The following is a 23,222-nucleotide window of genomic DNA, read 5'->3' as shown; positions in this document are numbered from 1 at the left end:
CAGAGTAGAAGTTCAACTATTGCGTAAACTAAATAAGTCCAGCGAAAGACAAGGTACATGCGAAAGATGACACACTCATAAACACAGACATAAAGTGAAGTGCAAATGCAAACACAAATAAATCCACATTGTCAAACGACAACACAGTACAATTAAAGCAGTAAATCACTTCATTTATTTACTTAAAAATTAGGAGGTCCGGCATCGATCACCGCTCCTGCAGAGGTCGGTCAGTTTGAAAGGTAATTGACGACTCATGGGATTTCTGATTTTGTTAGCGCTAGCTTTAACCGAAGGAGCTGTTAGTGTAGTAAATGAAGCAGATGTGTAGCTGAGGGCGGCCGTGGAAGAAAAAGGAGCACAGGTCACCGGCGCAAAGCCATTATTGAATCCCTCAAGGGATAATTTGTACTTAAATTTCAATAATTTGAAACCATTCACTCCATCTTAATATCAAACCACCTTGAAAGTGCCGTAAGTGACTCCTTTAAAATTGACCACATGCTTTGTGCCTCTCACCTCTCTAACCTGAGAATAGCCTCAGTCTTGACAGGATTGGTGCTAACGGCATTTCACTCTATGTGTTAATTAAGCGTGACCAAAGCAGGTTGAAGGGTTTTTCCAATGTTCTCCTCAATTCGCCTCACTCTGGTGACATCTCACTTTGCACCTTGCGTCGTCCTACTTGCCACACCTCGGTCTGCCATCTCTCAGCTGTTGCCTCACAAGGACGTTTTGCAGTCTGGGTGTACTTTGTTGGGGATTGCTGCAATTCACACGTGTGCAATAGACCCATTTTAAATGCCACTTGAGTTTGCACAGGCTCCCGCAGATCACACTTTCATTCATTTGACGGCGTGACGAGGGGGTAGCAAAAGGTGAGGCCTGAGAAGTACAGAGGGCACTGAGGAGGAGGAGGACTGAGAGGTTGATGCCATTCATCAGCGGACTGATGCCAAAGAAAACGGGAAAAGAAAGATGCCAAAGAAAACAGGTGTCAGTTCATGCATGTTGTGTCAGCTACACATAAGGCATCCAGTTCACACGACGCCCTCTGAAACGCGCATCGCTCACAGCCGCTGCGCCGCCCAGCACGTCTCCAACAAGTGAATCTCCTCTCCTCTCCTCCCTCTCCCATGTATAAGGGCTACAGCAGCCTCCGTCTGTCACTCCAAGCGGACGCACGGGATCTCAAGTCAGGATGAGGAGAGCAGCTGGCTTTTTCCTGTGAATGAGACAGATTTCTGTCACCTGGATATATTTAGATATATTTATATATATATATCAACTGAACAGGACAGAAGAAAGGAACTAAACTAAGGTAAGAAAACAAGTGACTAGATTAGAAATATTTGGAAAACTCAACTTAAAAGAAAGAAATACTAACATCTGATCTGCACACTGATATTTTTCTACTGCAAAATGAATCTTTAAATGGAGAAGGAATTTGTCCTTTTTTTTTATGTCAGCAGAGTTTTCGAAAGAATAATTGGCACAAAGGCTTAATTTCTTAAACCCCAGAGTGATAACAAAGACTAAACCTTAGTGCGACTGCAGGGACTTGATTTTTGTCCAATTTTCCAGTTTGTCTCATTCATGAAATGGGCTTCAGCTCCTTCTTGGACGCCCGTGTTATTGTCACAATAACAGTAGAACAAAGAGTTTAAATCTGTCTAATCAATCTTTCATTTCAAGCTGTCACATCCCAGCAGCTCATTTTAAGTTCAGTTTGCTTGGTGCTTATTGTTTTTGTAAAATATGCATTATTTCATATGTAATTACTTATTAAGATGGCAACTATTGATTTGTGCCATAAGAATGGTAAAATATTCATCACTAAAAGTGGCCTACTTTGGAATGCTTTCTGTTATTGCACAAGAAAAACAGCTGCACAACACACTTATTTTATTTATTCGGATCCCCATTAGTCACTACCAAAGGTAACAACTACTTTTCCTGGGGGTCGACACAAGTCAACATTGCATCACCGAGACAAAAAAATAAATAAATAAAAATACGATAAAATGCACAAAAAAACAAAAAATAATATTAAAAAATTATTAGACAACAATTAAACTACCAAAGGGTATTTGCAATGTATCTAAAAAAAAAAAAAAAAAAAAGTCTGGAAACCATTCATTGCATGAATTGCAATGAATCAACCAAAACTGCAGAGATTGAAAAAAAAAAAGATGGTGAGTTTCAAAAAACCATCAGCTGTAACATCATTCATTCCCAGAATGCTGCATTTTCAGGCGAACCCAATTCGTTCCACTTAATTTCATCAGCGAGTGTGTGAGAGCGTGCACTTAACGGGATCAAGCCCCCTGCAAAGACGAAAAGACACAAGGAGAATCCCTGGAGAGGCTGTATTGTTTTATGTAATCACCAATGAAGTCCTTCTTCTGATCTGCAGGGCTGCACTCCCCACTGGGAAGATTGTGCAAAGACAATGGCCTCATAATTATTTTAACTGAAGATACAGGACGTTTAACACATGCACTGACATATCAGCCATCACAGCTAACCCCGTCTTTCTCACCCAGGTTTCAACATGACCCAGAATCTAGACGTGAACAGCACCTGGGAGGACGGGAACCCTCCAAATTCCTCAAGACCGCGGGAAAACCCTGCGAGCCATCCGAACATCACCTACGTCGACTTCTACCTGCACAAGCCCTCCGTGGCCGCCGTCTTCACCGTCTCCTACCTGCTCATCTTCCTGGTGTGCATGGTGGGCAACGGGGTGGTGTGTTTCATCGTGCTGCGCAGCAAGAACATGCGCTCCGTCACCAACCTGTTCATCCTCAACCTCGCCATCAGCGACCTGCTGGTCGGCATCTTTTGCATGCCGACGACGCTGGTGGACAACATCATAACAGGTAGAGCGGGCTCTCTCGTTAGCGTATGGAATTATAGGATTTCCTCGAGGCGGTCCGGGTGTTTCAGTGTTTTCTCTTTTGCGCAGGTTGGCCATTCGGTAGTGTGGTGTGTAAGCTGAGCGGGATGGTGCAAGGGATATCTGTATCGGCCTCCGTGTTCACTCTAGTGGCTATAGCTGTTGACCGGTAAGGGTCATTACGCAATCACCCGTTGTCGTGTGCGTGTTGAGATGTGTGGTTTTCATTCTAAAGGGCTCCTTCGTTTCTTCGCGCCAGGTTCCGCTGCATCGTCTACCCTTTCAAGCAGAAGCTGACCATCACCACTTCAAAGCTAATTATCGTCATCATATGGGTGCTGGCGGTATCCATCATGTGTCCTTCGGGGGTTATGCTCCAGGTCACGAAGGAGCAGAGCGTGCGGATAGTGCTCGGCCGCGACAACGACACCCGGCCCTTCTACTGGTGCCGGGAAAATTGGCCCACTCAGGAGATGAGGAAAATCTACACCACCGTCCTCTTCGCTAACATCTACCTCGCCCCTCTCAGCCTCATCGTCGTCATGTACGCCCGCATCGGTTTCACCCTCTTTAAGACCAGTATTCCTCCAGTGGGGGGTGCGCCCGGAGAAGGCAGCGGCAACAACAAGCTGAGCATGGAAGGCCGTCACACGATCTCACGGAAGAAGAAGCGCGTGATCATGATGCTGCTCATCGTGGCCCTGCTCTTCATCTTGTCCTGGCTGCCTCTGTGGGCTCTGATGATGCTGAGCGACTACGCCAGCCTGACGGAGCACCAGTACCGCGTCATTAATATCTACGTCTATCCTTTGGCTCACTGGCTGGCCTTCTTCAACAGCAGCGTCAACCCCATCATCTACGGGTTCTTCAACGAGAACTTCCGCAGAGGCTTCCAGGCGGCCTTCAAATTCCAGCTGTGCTCCGCCGACATCGTGCGGCAGAGGACCTACTCGCACCGGATCAGGGGGAACGCCGTGCTCCCGGTGCAGCCGGCCGCCCACGACGGGTCGGCCTCCAGGGTCGCGTCGGTGCCAGTGGGAAACGGAAGGTGCTCGTGTCACCAGGGAGACTGCACGGCCGGTAAAAGCGACGTTAAAGAGCAGGACCTGATCATGGAGGACTTGGAGAAAGTGTCCCACATTTAGACTGACTAAGAATGTGCTTAAAGACACTTTCACCAACACAGAGGCTTCTGGAGAATGGTGTGTTGCATTCATTGGACTACGAAAAACATAAAACACAAGACTGAAATCCATGTGCATTTGTTGCAGAGGAATGTACTTTATTAATTTATTGTGACGTGGACGGTCCTTGTTTATGAACTGTAGTAAAGTGCCAGTAAATAGCGCAGCGTTAGGTACTTAAGCTAATTTCCAGCTGCAGTCCCCGGCCAGGTGATAAAGGGCATCATAAAATAAAAACAATACGAGATATTATCAACATTGGTTAAAAGGGGAAAGAAAACTATAACAATTATTTTTTAAAAAGCAACAGCAGAGCACAGAAAGTGAATGTTTTTTCATGGTGTAAATAGCAAAAAAAAAAAAAAAAAAAAATTATATAAACAAAGTTTAAACACTTGGTTAAAGTCTTAATTTTAAATAGTCATGAGTAAATAAGCAGAGTTTTGGGTGTTAATGTCGTTGTCCTTAAAATCACACAGTGGTCGATTTGGTGACATCTGTAACCATAGTAACAGCAGGCTCTCCTTGCACACGCTCCCTGAGCTGAACAATATGAAAGCAGAACGAACGGCGAGAGTGTTTACTGCACGGCCAAAACAAAAATAGAAATCATTCTGTTTTAACTGAATAATCAGCGAAAAGCGATGCAAGCTGACAAACGACAGTAGGTCACTGTGGTGTTGCTGCTCATCACTGTTTTGTTACTTCCTCAAAAAATAGTAATAAAATGTTGACTAAAAAGAAAAAAACTAATTGTGTTATTTTATTGATGAATTTTTGAGAAATGATCAATGGCAGATAAAGATTTTGTAATTAATATATTGATATATATAAATAGACACAGGATAAGTGGTATTAGGAGATGAGAAGATATGATGTAGATGTATGTGTATGTATATATTCAGTTCAAACTTATGGTGCTCAGATCTTGGTAGGTGGACGGTGTTAAATTACCTTTTTTTTTTCCAAAAAGCTGTATGTAGCATGCAAATACTAAAAAGGCCTTTAATGTAAGAAAGATATTCAGATTTCTTTTTTGCACTGCAGAAAAAATGCATCGTCCGACATTTTTGCGTAAAATGCCCCAACTGTTCTCGTTATTATACCGTAAACACCAGTTGAATGAATTCCTATTAGAAATTCTCTTTGCAAGTGTTGCAACACCTATGAGATTCAGTGAATGGTACAGTGGTGCAGCTCTATCAGGCTTTTATTCAGAAGTGCACTAAACTCTCCTCTCACTCCTGGAACTTTTTTTTTTTTTTTTTTTTTGTTACGTACCCTCGGCACTTGAAGTGACATTTAGAAAGAGACATTAGAATAGACTTTTATTCAAGGTTGAAGTGTAAGGGCAGGGTGATGGGAAGTTGCCAGCTACCTCCAGTCAAAGTGCGCGCTCCGTTGCCCCGAGGCAGTTGGCGCTGGACTGGTAGCGGAGACGCTCGGTGGCTGGAGAGACGGATCGAGGGCTCATTTGGAAAGCGTCCATGTGCCTCCTGTTCTCTGCCACAGATCACCTTTAATTATTTTTGCATTTAACCCATTCACAGCTCAGGCATCCACACATGCTAGGAGCAGGGAGCAGGGGGCAGCCACCTGCAGAGTTTGGGAAGCACTTTGACATTTGGGCGGTTTGCTTTCTAAAGGGCACTTCAGTGTTAAATATTCAATCCTCACATGTTTCTGCATGTCACTCCAGGGATTTTAAGTGCTTCTCTAATTTCTAGGTTATGGCCACATCTCCATCTAAAACTTACGTCTTGAGATTACACTGCATGTTGACAACATACTAGTGCTAATAGATATTAATTTTCACTGACGTAAGATGCAGAGTATTAAAGGTTGAGCCTGTTGAGCAGCATATTAAGAGTGAATATATGTTTGGTTTGTGTCATGCACAAGAACACGCTTTATTGTTTACACATTGATGTCAAATAATAATCATCATGGTTTAAAGTATTTTAAAATATAGGATTGTCTTTAGGTGGAGATGCATGGCTTCGAGGCATTTAAATAATTAGACACATCATGTTATATGTTCTCTCCTTAACAACGTGCTACTAAATAGGTATTGTGTTGAAAATAAAACGTGCCATAGCTAACGTGTGAGCCATGTTATAGGTAGTGTCTTGACTGCTACAGTGGTACTTGTGCATGCTTTCTCTGACTGGTGTCTAGGGGATGACTCTCCCCCCTCCTCTCCTCCCACCAATGCATTTTTAAACAGTTGCATATTTTACTATAATGGGCGCTCCATAGATCAGGCAAATAAAAAGCCTCAGGGACTGAAGGAGAATAAATACCTCATTGACAGGTGGAGTGTATGCAGTAGTGGATGTTGCACAGGGTGAACAGACGTCATCTTTTTGAGACCTAAAAATGTCTCCAACCTAACAATTTCATTGCACTTTGTTCGTACTAGAGCTGCAAACATGTTCACATTGAATTTACATTCCATTTTCTGTGGGTCCTCTTTTTCACAAACTCTGATCTGGTCACCCTAACCTTGCATCCTTTGTCTTTTTGGTTTTTAATTTTTAAATAATTTTTGATTATGTTGTCAATGTTGTTAGCTTAGACACGGAAGATTTCACATTCTCATCACAAAGAAGGATGTAAAACAACACACACGCATTTCCTGTGATTAGCCTTCATACGCATGAATTTATATTGTTAATATGTAATATAGATGTTGTTCTGGCCGGTTCGTATGTTGTCCTTGCAAAAAAGCAAACAGACTTTGGTATTAAAAAATAAATTTCAAAAAGCCAGTCTGTATTATTATTCCACACACACAATACATAAACACATTCATTATTATTACACAGGATCAGATGTCAAAATCCCTTGTGCCAAGACGCGAGGAAAATCACGACCAGCAGGCTAGCAGTTGGCTACCAACTAGCAACCAACAGGAAGTCACCAGCTAACTAGCCTAGCCAACAGCAGTAGGGCCACGTATGGGATACATAACTACATTTCAACCAACAACCAACAGGCAAAACACATTGAAAAGCCCAGTCCAACTGGAAAAACAACCAGCAGGCTAACCGTCAGCTAGCAACTAGCAACCAACAAGAAGACACCAGCTAACTAGCCAGTATGCGGTTTCCAAGTGGACACCTTCCTTCACTGATACTTCGTTAAGTTAGGCTCACGTCACCTCAAGAAGGCTGAACAGTGAGTTCCAGCGTCCCTCAATGCTGCCACCACACAACCGAGAGATTAGCTTAGCCCTACAACTAACTACTAAAACCACCCAGCTAGCTCTACCTCTAGCATGCTCCCCAGCTAGCGCATAGTATACTGTGAGCTAAGTAAAGCCATATAGAAAAATATAGACTGTTATTTGTATGCTGCAACTTTTTAGCTATTTATTTGTGCGTTCAGAAAGGCAGCACTGCCCAAACATCACTGGCATAATTGCTGTTTTTTGCTGAAATGCTCATCTTGTCCCGTGACGCTTTATTTTAAGGTAAATAAGAAATAAATGGCTTTTAGCTGTTGTACACTTTGCAAGTGGAAATCCGCACCCTTTGACTACCCTTCAGAAAAATCACTGATGTAATATGCAGAACTAGTTGTGATGGGTTGTGTTTCAAACTCTTTTGAGAAGCACGAATCACAACAAGAAGTGATCATCTCAGAAACAAGCCGAGGTTTTCACAGCCAGCATCTCATTAACACACCGGCCATGGTGGACAGCATATATTGAGTGACGAGCGACGGCGGCTCTGAAATAAACGAACGCCGCTCTTCCGTCTGTGCTTTGCATTATGCCGCCACCGTGCACTCACACAGGATTCGCTTCAAGATTTACATTTAGTATTTTCACGGCGAGCGAGTATCCAACACAACATTAATTCCTTTCAGCTGCGAGACCAGGATAATTAGCCAGAGTGAAAAACCACAAAAACCTCCCACGGCTCCAACAAAAAGAGACTTACTGCATGATGGCATTAATGAGCTGATCACTATAAATGTAAGTGCGTGTCTAAGTCAGTGCAGGTGACGCTGTCTAGAAGCTTCTTCTGGATTGCATAGCTATATTTAGCCTTATATACACACTGTAATTAATTCTATAAACCATGTAGGCTAGTGATGTGAATTTACTTATTTTCTGCACTAGTTCAGGCTATGGGTTCTGTAAAGCATCTTTAAAGAATCGTGGTTGATGTTACATAAAAAACTGCAACTGATATGCAATATCTTCTAAAATGCCCTAGAAAGACACTATATTCTGCCTGTGATAGAAAACTCTAAAAGGAAAGTAAACTTCTAATGATTCTGATATATATATATAAAAACAAACTGCATTCAGGAACACTCGCAGTTTGAAGCAGGACTGAAAGAAAAACATTGTTTAGCGAGCCCATTATCTTAGTAGTGCAGCCACAGTGCTGTCACAGAAGTTGAAGGTGACCATTGTGACAAAGAGATATCTGCTCTGCCGCTTGAATGCCACGACCTGAATAACATAACACTGCATCCATATACTTTTTTAGTAAATTTCTTGTAAAAGTTCACATTTATAACTGAACCGTGGTAGAATCTGATCTAAATATTATCACCTTTTTAGGTGGGTAGGACAACATCCTACACAGTTTTTCACCAGCGGGTGGTGACGTTCGATACCACCGATTTCCTTTCCGATCCGATCCTGAGTAAAAGTCAGGCTGGTATGAGTGATACCGGTCAGATATCGACACTTTGTGTAAATACACCCTAATGTGTCTGGTAAACCTAAAAAAACTAAACAAAAAAACTAGTGTATTTCAAATCACAGCTTCATAAAGAATACACAGAGTAATTTATTTATTTATTTTAAACTATATAGTCGAGCTTATAAAACAACAGAAAGACCAAAGAGGGACACAAGCATGTTGCCACAACTCAATAGTTTAGATACCTCTGTGTTCCTACAAACGTATCGACATTTTGATTTGAGAATCGATTTTAGAGCGCAAAGACCTGGTATCTGAAGTATCGATATTTCAGTATTGATCTGCACATCACTGCCAGCAGGATAATTCAAAACCAACGTCTGAAAGACCCTAGAGAAGAAAGACCACTCTGAAGTGTGGTGCGATGAGCCCTGGTCCGCTATTCAATCACAGCTGAAACGAGCATCAGTCAGATCTGGGGAAAGCTAAAGCAGTTTGGCCGAGAAGAAGAGGCTGCAAACGACCAGCTGAGTAGAAATCTCACCCAAAGAACTCAAAGAAAAGCACTTGACTGCGGAGCCAGCGGCTTTCCTCGGAAAGCTGTGCAACAGAGTATTAGGTGAAGTGTTTTTCTCCATTCCATTTTCATTTGTCGCATTATTTGACACAATAAGCTGCATCAAACATCAAGGTGGTGAATGGCAAAAAAACTTTGCCAATTACAGCTGATTCCAAGTAACATTAATATCAATCATTTCACAATCTGATACATAAAAAAATTCAGTCATCTTCATTAAAGGAAAGTTGAATTGTCGACTTTTACCTTCAGGGCAGTTTTCCTTTTCTGAAATCATTAATGTTGAATTTTTTTTCTGGATGCAGTAGGTCTGTCAAATAAATTCTATATGTTTCTGTCTGACACACGACAGTGGATCATTTTATTTTACTTTTTTTCAACCCAAATCATCAGGTATAAATCAGCTTGTCAGCCTTCTGACAGTCTGGGGGTACAGACCTGGAGTAGACAGGCTGGCAGAGTTGAGCTGTAGCTTGGGAAGATAAATATGTGACCAATTCGGTGATGTGATTTTCAGAAAAAGCTGCTAAAACAGAACATATTGCCGTCACTCCAATATAAATGCAACATACTGATTAGGAAAAATTCAAAACTATCCCCAAATAATCAATTTTAAAGCACAGAAATAAGATAAATATTGATTCTTATATTTTCTTTTTTACTCACTCCGCAATGGTATCAGAAGTAATGAACTGATATTACAAGTGATTAGTGAATGTCATAATAAATGTGCACCACGCTAACTATATATTAAATCTGTGTCCTGTGGGTAAAGAGAAAATGGATTGTCATCTCAACAGATTAAAGTCACCTTCTGGACACACTAATCTCCAAAAGCCATTAGTACGCTCTAGCTTCAGCAATATCTCCGTCCATGCTCTTCCATTAGGTCTACGTGTCATTTGATGTGATGTTTTCATCAGGAAGACGTACGTGCCGCTTTGTTTCCCAGAGCTATTTACTAAGAGCCAACGCCTTTTAGCTGCTCCGCGCTAAGAACATTGTTAATCTCTAAACATCTGTGAGAAGCTTTTCACTTTGGACAATTTGCAATTCATTAAATGTTAAGCAGTGCATCTCCATACTGTCAATGGATTTATTTAGTTTTTTATTATCTTATTTCACCTGGGGAACACAGCAGATTTGACTGAACAGGATGATAGACAATCTGTATTGCCCTGTGCGTTTCTGATTGTTGTCGTGGGATTTCAATTTAGTTTGTTATATAGACCATTACAGTATTAATTAAAATGAAAAAATACATATCGTTTGAGGATAACAGTCAACCGTATTTAGCGTTCAGTCATGCTAGCAGCTTTGTCAGCCTATAGGCACAGTAGTGTTTTTAACTAACACTTTGTCAACATGCTAATGTAGGTGTTTTGTTTTACTGTTAAATAATTTTCATTTTTGCATTAGGGAACCGGCTTTGTTTTGGTGCCTAAAAATACCGTCTGGTATTAAAATGTGTATTGTTGTGGTATTATTTATGAGTTGTGTTGTTAATTTGCACGTGGATATAGCCTTCCGCAATATAGTTTTGTAAAACGAACAAACAACAACAACAAATAAACAATGAAAAATACTGATGTTTCCAATGGCCTCATACTTTCTTTAGCATTAGCATTACGTTAGCCCGTTAGCTTAACAACTTGCTAGCTAACTGAGTCTAACATCACAGAAAAAATACTTTTTTTTGTCTTAATTAGCTGGAAGTCAGCAGCTGGATTGTTAAAATAATAATAATAAAAAGCAGAAAAAAAACATGTTATTCCACTCACCAGTACCTTAAAAAGGTTCGGGTCTGTGAGTTGTTGACCGTTGACGTGTTTGATGGTGTTTTCAGACATGAACACATGCCAATGGCCTCATACTTTCGTTCTGCGTTAGCATTACGTTAGCCCGTTAGCTTAACAAACTGCTAGCTAACTGTTGGCTAGAACGGGTGTCACAACTTAAAACTGATGTTACCTCTTGAGCAACGGGCATTTCTGCTGCCTTCAAAGGTGTTCACAAGACAAGACCATAGGCAGAGGACATTCTAGTGAGTATTGAGAAAATATAAATAAATAAATAAAAATAATACTAACAGAAAGCAGAAATAATGTAGTCACCAGTAGCAAACTTGAACAACTCCAAAAATCATAAAGCTTTAACCAACAAGTAGGTAGCTTAGTCCCAGGCAGTCGTCCATTGTTGTCAAGTTGTGTTGTGAGTATTTACAGTGCACCTGTTTCAAACGTTTTCTTAATTTGCTTTTTTTCACCGTAAATTCACAACCTTTGAAAGGTCCATGAGTTGTTGACCGCTGACGTGTTTGATTGTGTTTTCAGACATGAAGAGACGACAAAGTGGATGGTAATGTCTGAGGTAAATGTTGATTTTCCCAGTAGTTGCATCCTTTCGTTATGCCTTTGCATTTCCTACATTAACTTACACAGTTGTTGTGTTATTCTACGTAGCCTCATCATAGGACTTATGGCTCATATAATGACTACATAACCACTTCCCATATTGAACCACATGCTTCAATTTCCATTTACAGGCAACAACAGAACATATATATATATGTGTACATATGAATGTACATATATGAATGAATGCTGCATTTACTTCTTAGCTTCTTAGCATGCTAACCGATTAATTATTACGCTAACAGAAATATCATTCCTCCAAAAATAAGTGTCAAATAAAACTTATAACCTGACGACTGTGCTCGATGGCAGCACCAAAGTTTCAGCCAAACTACTTGATTGTGAACCACTGTAAATGACAATTGTGACCATCTGTTAGACCGAGATGATTTTCATGTTAATCCGTCCCATTTATACAATCGAAAACAGCTGACCATCTGTCTTAGGTCCTGTCTTTGAGGCAGCCATTAAGTTTAATTCAATTCAGCGTGCTTTAAAAATCTTCTCACATAGTTTCGCTGTTGCAAGCTGAAGGAAAGACACTGGCGGTTCAGGCACGCCTTCTCCTTGTCCTTCAGACTTGAGAGTTGGCTGTCGGGCAGAGAAGCAGTAATGAGCTGTGGCATGTTGTCAGAAACTTTGTCTGAAATCTCAGACATCATTTCATCCTTGTCTATAAAGCCCAGGAGCTGGTGACTAAAACGCTGCATTGGGTGTGTTTGTGTCAACGTGACATAGGTTATACAGTCATTGCATCCGTATTGGGTGAATTGCAGAACAGGAAGTGTTTAGTTTCTAGTACGGGACACATCTCCACAAATATAAAACTATTATTTTATTTTTTTTAAATCTTTTTTTAACTAAAGACTAGTCTCAAGTAACTAGTTGTAAATAACTGCCTGCTCTTGTCTGCAGCTATGACACATGCACTCACAAATCTGTCGTATGCATGACATGAATTTTAATGCAAACCAACTGTCCATTGACAGATTAATTGGGATGATGTCTCTGCATGCTAATACTGAACTTCACTGTACGTTCAGTCCCTACAAAAACAACCAGTGCTTTGAGTGATTTAATATGAACAGTGACTTGAATCACTGACAGCGTCATAGAGAATTGGCTCTGCTCTGTGCAGCAATTTGTCTTTTTTTTCCCCCTATATGCTTCTCCTCATAAATATACATTATTATTATCAATTTGCATTAAAATATTAAGATAAACAAACCTGACATAAACATACAGATAATGTGTTCTGCTTCCATTTATCCCTTAACTAACATATGTTGTATTCATGTTAATGTGTAAAGAAATTTAAATTTGTATAAAGAAACATCTATTCAATCAAAGATTTTGCAATCCTCCTCCAGTACCTCTGTGGATCCCCTGCGGGTCGTGGACCTCCTGTTGAAGACCTATGTCTTAAGGCTTATTCACCAAAGTGTTCAGTCACGTGTGTTGTCTGCTAGTTGTTTTGCAGACTAGTCATTTTAAATTGATTACATAAATTTACTTGTGGAGACTTTCTGTCCCCTTGTGGTGAAAAAAAGCACTTGGCAGAAAGTTACTTCAAAGGTGAAAGTTCAACACATTTACGCGGGTGTAGCATCTTCAGAGTCCAACGAGAGAGGACGAAGTCGAAGCGCTCCCCAGAGAGTGTATTTTTCCGTTATAAAGTCTGTAGTTCCAATCTCTTGTCAATTACGTTGAAGGACAGGTAGTAAGTGGATAAAACATTAAATGCAACGCAACTGACTGAAGTTCTTCAAAGGTAGCTCCGGCCTTTGAAGAGTGGATGAGAGAGCCGGCCAGCTAGGTTCTGTTTTTTTAGATCAGTAAATCTAAACCTTCACCTGCATTTCTTCCTTTATTTTTGTGCAGGGATCTCTCTTGCTCTTCCTTTCATTTTCTCATCTGAAAACTCAACATGTAAAGAAACCAACATACTTACTAACTAACTTACAAGTTAGAGCAGGTGAATGGGCAAAGCCTCCTATGGTTCCCATATGTGACGCGGGAGCGGTACCGTTTGTAATTGACGCAAACTGAAAAACCGTCAAGTGATGGGCGGCCGGGTGGGCACAGAGTGGTGGCGACATGTGATTAGAGGATAAATGAGGTTGGATTTTATAAGAGAGATGATAAGTCAAGATTCTAAACACCACTTACCTGTGTTTGGGCGTGTAAGTGGACGTGGCACGGGCTCTAGCAACTAGCTATTGTTTTCAGTAGCAGTGATTGTGATTAAACAATGGCGGTCAACAGCATATATAAATTAAATAGCATGTCTTATTGGTAAAGTTTCTGTGTATCAGAGATGGCGACTCCAGTCGCTATTTTGATGACTTGAGACTCAACTTGGACTTGGAAGGTTAAGACTTGGGACTTGACTTGAGACTTCAGGTGATCATCGTCATCATTATGTTGGTGGGAGCCGGAAAGGTGCCAAATGTCTTTGCCTTTGGTTTTAAAAACTACACATGTGAAGGGAAACGGCAAACTGCAGAACGGACAACGTGCAAAACAAAGATTTCAGACAGCATGTCTGCAACGTCAAACTTTGTCTGGGATTTGAAGAGCCATTCTGCCGAGTAAGTGCTTGTGAATTAGCTAAAATTAGCCTATTAGTTAGAGTAGTAGCTAATTTAATTAGCTAACTTTAGTTTATATTTCCTTTATTGTCCTTCAAGAAACACACCATCGGTGTAGATATTAAGATACATTTCGTTACCTTGGCTCACGGTGGAGTAGACACATAATTTGTCTAAAATACACATATTCACAGAATATAAATACTGGAATGACTTAAACATAGAAGCTTGACATGAGCATGGACGCAACATTTTCAGAACTTAAATATGGTTTTAAAAGGTGAATTTTATATGTGCCATGGATCAAGAGTTTAGGTAAATATAATTATAAAACAATAAATATGGTTATAAAGCAGATGAATTAAGTAGATGTAGTTTAATAAGGAGTAAGTTGATGGATAAAAACACAGTTAAACCACAAAAAAACAACATGTTTTGGTCCTATTTTTTTGGTCCTTGTTTTTCCACATCTGTTTCACAGCATATTCAACCAAGCATGGAAGGAGTTGTTTTTTCATCTACAGATAATAAATAGTTTTAGATTTTATTTGATTCCATGTATTTTACTGAATATATCAGTAATTAATCAGGTTGGATACAATAATATTATTTGACAGTTACTATTATCTTATATTTTCTCTTTATTAAGACCAAATTCTGCAGGAAAGATGGCAGTAATGTGACTTGACATGTCCAAAAAAGGAAAAAGAAAAAAAGACTTGGGACTTGCAACAGAAATAATGAGGGACACTGTTCATGTTTAAACCAACATTTAAACCGCAGCCACAATTATAGCCATGAACAAAAAGCTCTCTAGCACCACCTACTGGCAGACTTATAAAAATACAGTTCACATTTATCAGTTATTATTTAAAGGGGGGTTTTCTCTAATGGCCACACCCTGCCCAATATGGAGGAATGTGAATTTACCATTTGAAAAGCTGTTTATGATTTAACAATATACTAAATGTTACAACACATGTTCCCATCCACAACAATAATAGTAATAATAATAATAATAAACCAGTGGAGTTTTTGGTAAAATTTATTTTGCAAGGGTTTAAGTGATACAGGTTTTTAGGGATTGTCTTAACAATGAAGTCTTCCATCCTCCCCAGCAATTAGGAGAGTAAATGAAAAGAAAACGCTGTTACTTGTCACACAAACTGTACAACATGTGAATATACTGTAGAACAAGGGATACAAATGTACACCTTGAGTACTCTTGGCTAGACTCAAACGTATCCCATCAAGAATCGGAAACAGACAAGCTCTTCCACTGTGGCTTTTATGAAATGCACCTCCCTAAAAGTCACATTCAGAGATTTTAAACACATTTACAGGGTTTGTTTTTCTTTAAAAAGTCCCTCAGTTCTCTTGATCTGATTGAACGCATCCGCCTTTTGTCATCAGCAGGTGCTCCTCTGGAGCTTTCAAGAGGGAGATACATACATGCTCCAAAGACATATGAAGGCATTTCATACAATCAAATATACTGATTAAAAACAGTCAGTAAAACTGGTATTTTACATAGTATCTGCAGAAGCAATCACAGGGACCAAAGCAGATAAAACGTAAATTATAATTATTGCAAAAGACCAGCGACGTGAAAAGAACAGCGCTATGTGCAGCAAGATGTGTTTCAGACTGAGTTATGTAAAAAAAAAGAAAAAAAAGAAAAAAGCATTTATACATAGATGCTTCTCTCTGTGTGGTCAAAGACCTTTCTTTTGATTATAAAATAAAGAAATCAATGAAGAGGAATGTAGCAGAGAAAAGACGTGGACAGGAATACAAAAAAAAATAATAATAAAACAGAGGGAGATTCAGTTCAACCCTCATCTTTTGTGGTGTTATCCTCTAGATCCTCTTCACTGTCTAAATCACTGTGAAGCCTCTTAGCCATGGTATTTCTGCTTTGCTCCTCCTTAGCCCCCTTCTTTATCTGCACTGGTAATGGTTTCACTGGTAACACAAAGAGAAGACACAATGAGTGTGATGCAGAACACGGCACGTGCAACTTTTCAGGATGTTATTGCAAGAACAATCAGATTTAATTAGACCGTTCTGCGTATTCCTTGTCTAATTTTTTTTTTATTTTTTATTGCTTTCGCTCGTGTTCTCATGTAAAAACACAGCCCTCACCTGCAGATGGAACAAATTGGTCTTCAGCCCCACCGCCATTATCGCTGTGGCTGGCGCTAACCGCCTCTTTCTGTTCCTCGTCTGTGACAATTCTCTGTCTGGCGCTCTCAAAAACAGACTTAATGACAATCGAATCCTCATAGATCTGCAGCGGTTAACAAAAACACACACGCCCACACACACACACACACCACACACACACACACACACACCCACACAGATAATCAGAGCATGGGGTGTTGTTCACCACATCAAAAATCCAAACCCATTTACGAGCAGGACGACAGAATGGAAACTGTGAAAAATAAGTGTTGTTGCTTGCAAGTGAAAGAATTCCTCGGGGTTCACCTGAGATCCCTCCAGGTTATAAGTCTGAGCATTGTGACACAGGAGGAAAATATCCTTTTCCAAATCCCCCACGCTTCTGTACTTGTGATTACGCACACGTTCCTGTGAAGCAGAATAAACCGTTTAATACATTCTGGTCCCGAAAGAAAGAGAATTTTAAAGAGTAGTTTAGGGAAATGCGCTTAAAGCTGGAGCTAGCATCCGGTTAGCTTAGGATAAAGACTGGAGAAAAAATAGGGGGAAAATCTTGCTTGACTCTGGGCTGAAGTATCAAAATCCTCTCTACAGCTCATTTGATCAAATCCATATGTTCTTCTTTGTAGATTATCTTGTCAGTATATGCTAGAACTATTTCTTGGCTGGGCACAAATACTCCCTGGAGGCATGTCTAGCAGCTTGGCAGCCTCATGGTGAGAACTGGACTCCCAAGTAGGGTAGCCGTTTCACTCTGTCCTTATGCTAAGCTAACGGTGCACAAGTGTTTTTTCCAACTTTGGCATGTTCATGCTTTTCATGTTTCCAGTATTTATGACAACCAAGAGCAAAAGAACAAAAACGAAGTAGGCATGGTGTCTGCATGTTTGTACATTTAGTCGTAGACTGAGTGACTGGATGGCGACTAGAAATTAGCTGCGAATAATCCTCCTGCATCGGCCACAATGCAGGCGGGCCCTGCTTAGCTTAGCTTAGCATCTCTAGCTAACAAACCAAGCTTTATGCACTTGTGAAAGTTGGACGTGCTGCTTGCAGGTGACCAACTGTTGCATCGGTATGTAAACGATGTGATGTAATTTGAGGGGCGGGGCTTAACTGGAAGCAAAAGATCTCAAACACTATACCCTGTAAACAGCGGTTAGCATATTTCATTCTTGTTTTGGCAAGAATGGACAAGGGAAACGCATATTTTAGAGAATATACTAATACGCTCACTCCCTGAGACCATGAGTGTTATTTTAAAAAGTTGACTCTGACTCTGACTATATTCACTGACCCCTACACTCTCACTCACTGGATGGACGATTTGACCAAGGGAGGAACCACTGTGGAGGGTAACGTAGTAAATGCAGCTTCTGCTGGGACGCGCCTGAAACATGTAACTAATGTTGCATTATCTAGCGGTTAGCATTAGCGTTAACGTGTAACAAGAATCCCACAAATAATGATTAACTTCACGTAATTTCAGTCACAATTTATTCTAACCCATAACGTTATCAGGGCTGAAACTGATGATGTTTTACATATTAATCTAACTTGATATGAAGTGTGCGCGTTGTTGATTGTCTAACTCTAGTCCTTTATTTTAATCGCCAAAGCCAAACCAAAGTTGTCTACGACCGGCAGTAGCTGGTATGTGATAAAACTCGGTTTCGGCACCAAATAATACACCAGGACAAGATTTTCGTGGTTGAAAGTGACAGTGTTCGCCTCTGTTTTGCCTCCAGCTAACATTGTGACGTCACAGTGACGTTGGCCATGAAGGGGTCTATATGGGTTTACCTGCACCTGCCACATTTATGCAAGACGTCAATAACTTGATAATTTGGGATCCAAAACGTTTGGCGTCTTGCAGAGTGGTTGTCTAAACTAGGTGGGCAGGGGTGGGGATGTGTGGTTATACAGGGTCAGTTAATGTGAATTTTTCCAATCAGGAACTCATTTAATTTAGATTATTTTGCATAAAATCTCCTTCTTTAAGCTCTCAAGTTCAAGCCAAGTTTTCCTCACCTCTGGACCGACAGTACATGCAGAAAATAGCATTCTGTACGTTTAAAATGTAACATTTTATTCTGGATACCATAAAACTCCCGAGAATGCACACAGTATTTATCTGCATGTTAAATGCCCCTGTCTGCACCCATGCACGTTATGTTACGCGCTGAAGTTTCCTCTCCCTCCACTTGATTTGAGGCAGGATAACAACGAAAGGTGTGAACGCGTGAGTTCTGAGGCCGACACGTACCCTGATCCTCCTGAAATCCACGGGCTTTCGGATCAGCTCGTAGTACTCGGGTACCTCTTTCTTAGAGGGAAGCTGTACAAAGCCTTTACTGATCTGTCGTCCCAACCTGGAGGCACAACGTTAGGTCCACATCATCTCAGTTTATCCGGTAAAAGGGTGATTATGTTGGCACTGAATGGGTTGTTAATGACATTTATATAGATATAGATGTGTTTTATGCCAAAATACCAACTCTGTTACAAATGTTTGCTTAAAATTCTACTGAACTGTAAGAGAAATGCTGGTATTAGCTAAATTTATTTGGAAAAAATAACATGATGGACGTCAGCTTTCATTCGTAATCAGGAGCGTAGTACAATTTGATGTATATGTTCAATTTTAGCTACGCAGTAAACACAAAATAACTGTGAGCTTTTCCCAAAAGGCAAATAAGTTGTGATTTCGTTAACTTCTTGAGGATTTTGGTGGAAGAAATTTAGGTGCATGCGTCTCAGTCCTACAGCTTAATCCAGCACGTGACGGCCCTCACCCATCCTTGTAGTTGATGACCATGTCCACCAGCGTGTTCAGCGTTCTCGTGAGTTCAGGCGGGTTCGGGGGGAGTTTCTCAGCCGGTGGGCGTCCCCGCTTCCTCTTGACCTTTTCGCCAGTTTCTTGCGTGCCCTGCAGCTCCTTCTCTCCATGGTGATCACCTTTGCGCTTCTTCAGACTGATGTCGTCTTCCATGTCCTCCAGGGAACCGTTCTCTCCTGCTTCAGGCTGTCGGGAGGAGCGGGGAGCAGTCTCAAACAAACTTACAAGGCTACGGAAAAGGGCGGATGATTGAGAGAAAAAAAACACTCACACACTGGATAAACCGCAAAGCCTGCGCCGTCCTTTTTCTTTAGTTGTCGTACCACTTGCTGACAGTAAAACTAGTGAATGGGAGGAAGAGTCCCATTCAAAACACTTCCTTTGACTGACAGCTCTCTACGGCTGCTGCGCACGGTGTGTTTTTTAAAAGACAGAAACCTGAAGCACTCCAGACAGCAAACTATAGATTATCAGCCTTAAGCTCTCAAATTAAAGCACTTCCTGTTCCCCATGTAATTAGCAGCGCTGGCTGTAATCCAAGCATTTGGAATTAGTATGGCTGATGAAACGGGAGTTATTTATTTATTTGTGCGTTACAATGGCATCTGAATTTGCATGGACGACAGCGCCTCGGCTGCTGTGCTGCCTCTGCAAATAATTTCACCTGGAGGCTCTGATGTCAGCGGACGTCAAATGAATAATGCAAATAAAAACTGATGAAGGCGAAAGTGGAAAAACGCTACAGTGCCGTGATTATCGTCGATCCCGCGTTCTGCTGGGGCGGGAGCATTATTTTAGGTGCGCGCTGCTTTGACGGAGAGGGGTCCCTGCTGCAACCATTTCATCGCTGCTTTTCAAAGCATCTGCAGCGACCACTGTATTTTCCACAAAGGCAATTAGAGGCCAGAAACATGAGTATGCATGCAGCAAGAGCGGCTCTTGCAGCAGCAGCAGCAGCAGCTGGAGGAGAGATGAGATGAGGGAGGAAATAGGGGAGACATGCCGTCCAATCCGGCACAGAACACAGATGCATCAATCGCAGCAGGATCATACAGTGCACACGTCGCATTTCACATCATGTTAGAATAAAAGCATGCACTTGTAAGCGGGCAGTGTGTTCCTCAAGGGCAGAGACTGTACCCGAATGATTACAGAGAAATAATAAGAGGCGCTCCAGAATGGGACTGGTGATGCACTTCCATCCGAAAGACATGGCAGAGGGCTGAATAAGAGGAGACACTGGAGAGGCAACAATAGAAATCCTGCTCATCATCGTTCGGCTCAAACGCAGGCTTTGAAAGCCCCGCTGCTCTCCCCCCACTCTCTAAGGGGCTGCAATCGTTCCAGCGGAATACTGGAGGGATAGAGGGTAATCCTCAAAGATGTACAACACAGCTGAGAGCCGCCTGATTGACTGTGCATGTGCGAGTGGAAGGGTGTCAGCGTGTGCATGTGATGCTGCTCCATGCCCGTGCTATCTCCTAACAAGCCTGCCTCTTCCCTGACTAATCTGGCAAAGATTCCCTCTCATCTGTTACAACACACACCTACACACCCCCCCTCTCTCCTTGCTCTCGCTCACACTCTGCACACACACACACACACACACGCGCGCGCGCACACACACGCTTGTGCACAGGCAGACACGGATAATACGCGCGCGCACACACACACACACACACACACACACACTCGGTCTCCTTCCCCTGGCGCGCACACGCACACATTTCATCCATCTCTTCCTCTCTTCCCATGCGATGTCCCCCCGGCTGAATCCTTGAGCCCGAGAAGAAAGACATGGAGGAGGATATTTACCTGAGTGCAATCTGCAGGCTGGCTATCGGGATCGGCTGCAGCTGTGGGGGAGAGAATTAGCAAGCCAGCATAGCGGCGAGCTGCTAGTCTCTTCATCAGCTGATCACTCAGAAGCAGAGCCCAGAAGGGGGGAGAATAAAAGCGCTATGTTTTCATATACAAATCAATGGGCTGGGGGAAAATACAAATGCCATACCCATCTCCTGTCTGCAGCTCTCCGAAGTCTTTTTCCTGACTCTGGAAGGCCCCGAGCTTCTCTCCCTCTGCATGTTTTTAATATCGACTGTTGCCAGACAGGCTTTTTTTTTTTTTTTCCTCCTCCTCTCTCTCTTTCTCTTCCTACCCCGCTGTTAAAGTTATCGGGTCCATTTTTATTCCTCTAAATGTTGCGTTGCATTTTGGAGAGAGCGGGCCCCCCCTTTTTCTTTTATTTTATTATTTATTTTTTCTTTCTTTCCCTAATGTGCAGCAGGGACGTTAGAAACATGAGTCGCAGCAACATTCACGGCCCCACAGCGAGAGAGCACGTTTGCATGGTGCAGCCTCGGGATTCCTGCAGGGTGATTAATGCATAAATGTTGACTCGGATTACATTTAATTCCGTTCCGTTCCGAGACAGCAAGGAACAAACATATCTGCAACACTGGGCTGTCGAGCTGGAAACAATTGCAGGAACACAGGGGAGTTTTTTATTTTATTTTATATATTTATATATATATATATATATTTGTTTTTTTGGGAGCTGATGTTCAAACACATCTGGTTTTCTTTTCCCCAACTTGTTGTGCAAAACGCTGCTGGAACAAAAAAAAAAAAAAAAAAAAAAAAACACATGTTAGAAGTCACACCACAGGAAGGCACACACAAAATGGACAAAAACCTGACTGAAGCAAAGTGTCCTGCGTGTTCTTCTTGAACAAGGCCGTAAAGATAGGCATCGTCCTTTTGTGTTCGGTAGAAAGTTGGCAGCCGCAGGACCTGAGCTGCTGCAAATGGAATTCAGTGGAAACAGAGAAAATCAAGAAGCCCGCGAGTTAAACGGGCCTCCAGCGCCGCCCTCGAGTCACGCAGTTCAGTCAATCTTCTCGAGAGCCGGCCAAGGCCGTTTGTCACCCCTAAAACACGTACACAGTCTATTTCTTACTTCTATAAGCTAGTTGTGACTATCTCGCAGTCAGCAAACTGGATCAAACACACTTTTTGTTTTAGTGGAGCTCACTAAAAGTCAATTTCAACAATCAGAGGGAAAAAAGAAAGAAAAAATGTTGGATATTAATTTATGACTGACGCACAAAACACTAGAATCTGCTTCAGACTTTGTGTGTGCTTTACTCCCGATGGTTTTACCAACGGAGCTCATAACTGTCTTTTCAAACCAAACCTTCAAGGATACATTTTTCTTTTCTCCTCTTCTTCTAGTTCGCAGCGGAAACATCTTGCGAGCTCAAGGGAGGTGGTTAAAAATTTACAAAATCCCCACGACTGTGAGGCTGTGGGTCACGGGGAGGGTGGACATGGGCCTTGTGGGGGTGCGCTGTGGTGTCTGGAAACACAACTGGGGGGAGGGGCCTCCGTGGATCAGCACACAGATAACGTGGTCATAATGTTATGCCACACTGATGTACAGGCTCTGTAAGTAAAAGTATTAATTTAGCATGAAATCACAGCCTTTCATTTCGGCATTGTATCGCGCTTAATGAAGAAACAGAACATATCTGGACTTTATCCGCATCTGTCCTGATGGAGAATAAGGTTTTCTGCTCAAATAATGGGCTATATTAAGTGACAGAATTAACCTCAGACCTCAAACAGAGATATGCCGCCAGGAACCACTTGCTCAAAACTGCTGACTGTTACCATGGCAACAGCAATTTATTTATTTATTTTTATTATTTTTTTATTTTTTTTTATGGTGGTGTTGGACCCTGTGCATCATTGTATTTTACCGCTGTTGCTGGGAAATGACTCAGAGTCAGAGAGACTCACACGCACACAAGCTCCCAGAAAAGAATGGGACGCGCTGGGGGACGATGGGGGGGGGGGGGGGGGGGG

General features: G+C 41.7%; 2 protein-coding genes across 6 annotated transcripts; one reads left to right on the top strand and one right to left on the bottom strand.

Annotated features, from left to right (window-relative positions):
* Window positions 1-1,181: 1,181 nt before the first annotated feature.
* Window positions 1,182-4,724, top strand: LOC124996801 (neuropeptide FF receptor 2). Of its 2 annotated transcripts, XM_047570120.1 has the most exons (4): window positions 1,182-1,321; window positions 2,547-2,882; window positions 2,969-3,068; window positions 3,159-4,724. In XM_047570120.1, exons 2-4 carry the CDS (start codon window positions 2,555-2,557, stop codon window positions 4,042-4,044), a joined length of 1,314 nt encoding a protein of 437 aa, XP_047426076.1. In that variant the 5' UTR covers window positions 1,182-1,321; window positions 2,547-2,554; the 3' UTR covers window positions 4,045-4,724. The 2 variants fall into 2 exon arrangements, with proteins under 2 accessions (XP_047426076.1, XP_047426077.1); XM_047570121.1 differs by lacking the exon at window positions 1,182-1,321 and having other exon boundaries at window positions 2,127-2,882.
* A 10,632-nt stretch (window positions 4,725-15,356) lies between these two features.
* LOC124996195 (probable global transcription activator SNF2L2) lies at window positions 15,357-21,630 on the bottom strand. 4 transcript variants are annotated; one of them, XM_047568981.1, is made up of 7 exons: window positions 21,171-21,231; window positions 19,627-19,696; window positions 19,312-19,541; window positions 18,783-18,888; window positions 16,823-16,924; window positions 16,475-16,619; window positions 15,357-16,294 (listed from the first exon to the last, which is right to left on the bottom strand). In XM_047568981.1, the coding sequence occupies exons 3-7, from the start codon at window positions 19,506-19,508 to the stop codon at window positions 16,161-16,163; spliced, it is 684 nt and encodes a 227-aa protein (XP_047424937.1). In that variant the 5' UTR covers window positions 19,509-19,541; window positions 19,627-19,696; window positions 21,171-21,231; the 3' UTR covers window positions 15,357-16,160. The 4 variants fall into 4 exon arrangements, with proteins under 4 accessions (XP_047424937.1, XP_047424935.1, XP_047424936.1 ...); XM_047568979.1 differs by lacking the exon at window positions 19,627-19,696 and having other exon boundaries at window positions 21,171-21,630; XM_047568980.1 differs by lacking the exons at window positions 19,627-19,696; window positions 21,171-21,231 and adding an exon at window positions 21,367-21,618.
* Between the last annotated feature and the right edge of the window lie 1,592 nt (window positions 21,631-23,222).

This window comes from Mugil cephalus, chromosome 19 (assembly GCF_022458985.1).
Source record: "Mugil cephalus isolate CIBA_MC_2020 chromosome 19, CIBA_Mcephalus_1.1, whole genome shotgun sequence".
Lineage (NCBI taxonomy): Eukaryota > Metazoa > Chordata > Actinopteri > Mugiliformes > Mugilidae > Mugil > Mugil cephalus.
Note: the sequence above shows the minus strand (reverse complement) of the source record. Positions and strands in the feature narration are given on the sequence as shown.

What these genes read in the sequence shown, in the direction of transcription:
- LOC124996801 (XM_047570120.1), top strand. Translation starts at nt 2,555, where the DNA reads ATGACCCAGAATCTAGACGTGAACAGCACCTGGGAGGACGGGAACCCT. An exon ending in GGTGGACAACATCATAACAG is followed by an intron (nt 2,883 to 2,968) that starts GTAGAGCGGGCT and finishes TCTTTTGCGCAG; the next exon opens with GTTGGCCATTCGGTAGTGTG. An exon ending in GTGGCTATAGCTGTTGACCG is followed by an intron (nt 3,069 to 3,158) that starts GTAAGGGTCATT and finishes TCTTCGCGCCAG; the next exon opens with GTTCCGCTGCATCGTCTACC.
- LOC124996195 (XM_047568979.1), bottom strand. Translation starts at nt 21,266, where the DNA reads ATGAAGAGACTAGCAGCTCGCCGCTATGCTGGCTTGCTAATTCTCTCC. An exon ending in ATAACCTGGAGGGATCTCAG is followed by an intron (nt 16,620 to 16,822) that starts GTGAACCCCGAG and finishes TAACCGCTGCAG; the next exon opens with ATCTATGAGGATTCGATTGT. An exon ending in CCAATTTGTTCCATCTGCAG is followed by an intron (nt 16,295 to 16,474) that starts GTGAGGGCTGTG and finishes TTGTGTTACCAG; the next exon opens with TGAAACCATTACCAGTGCAG.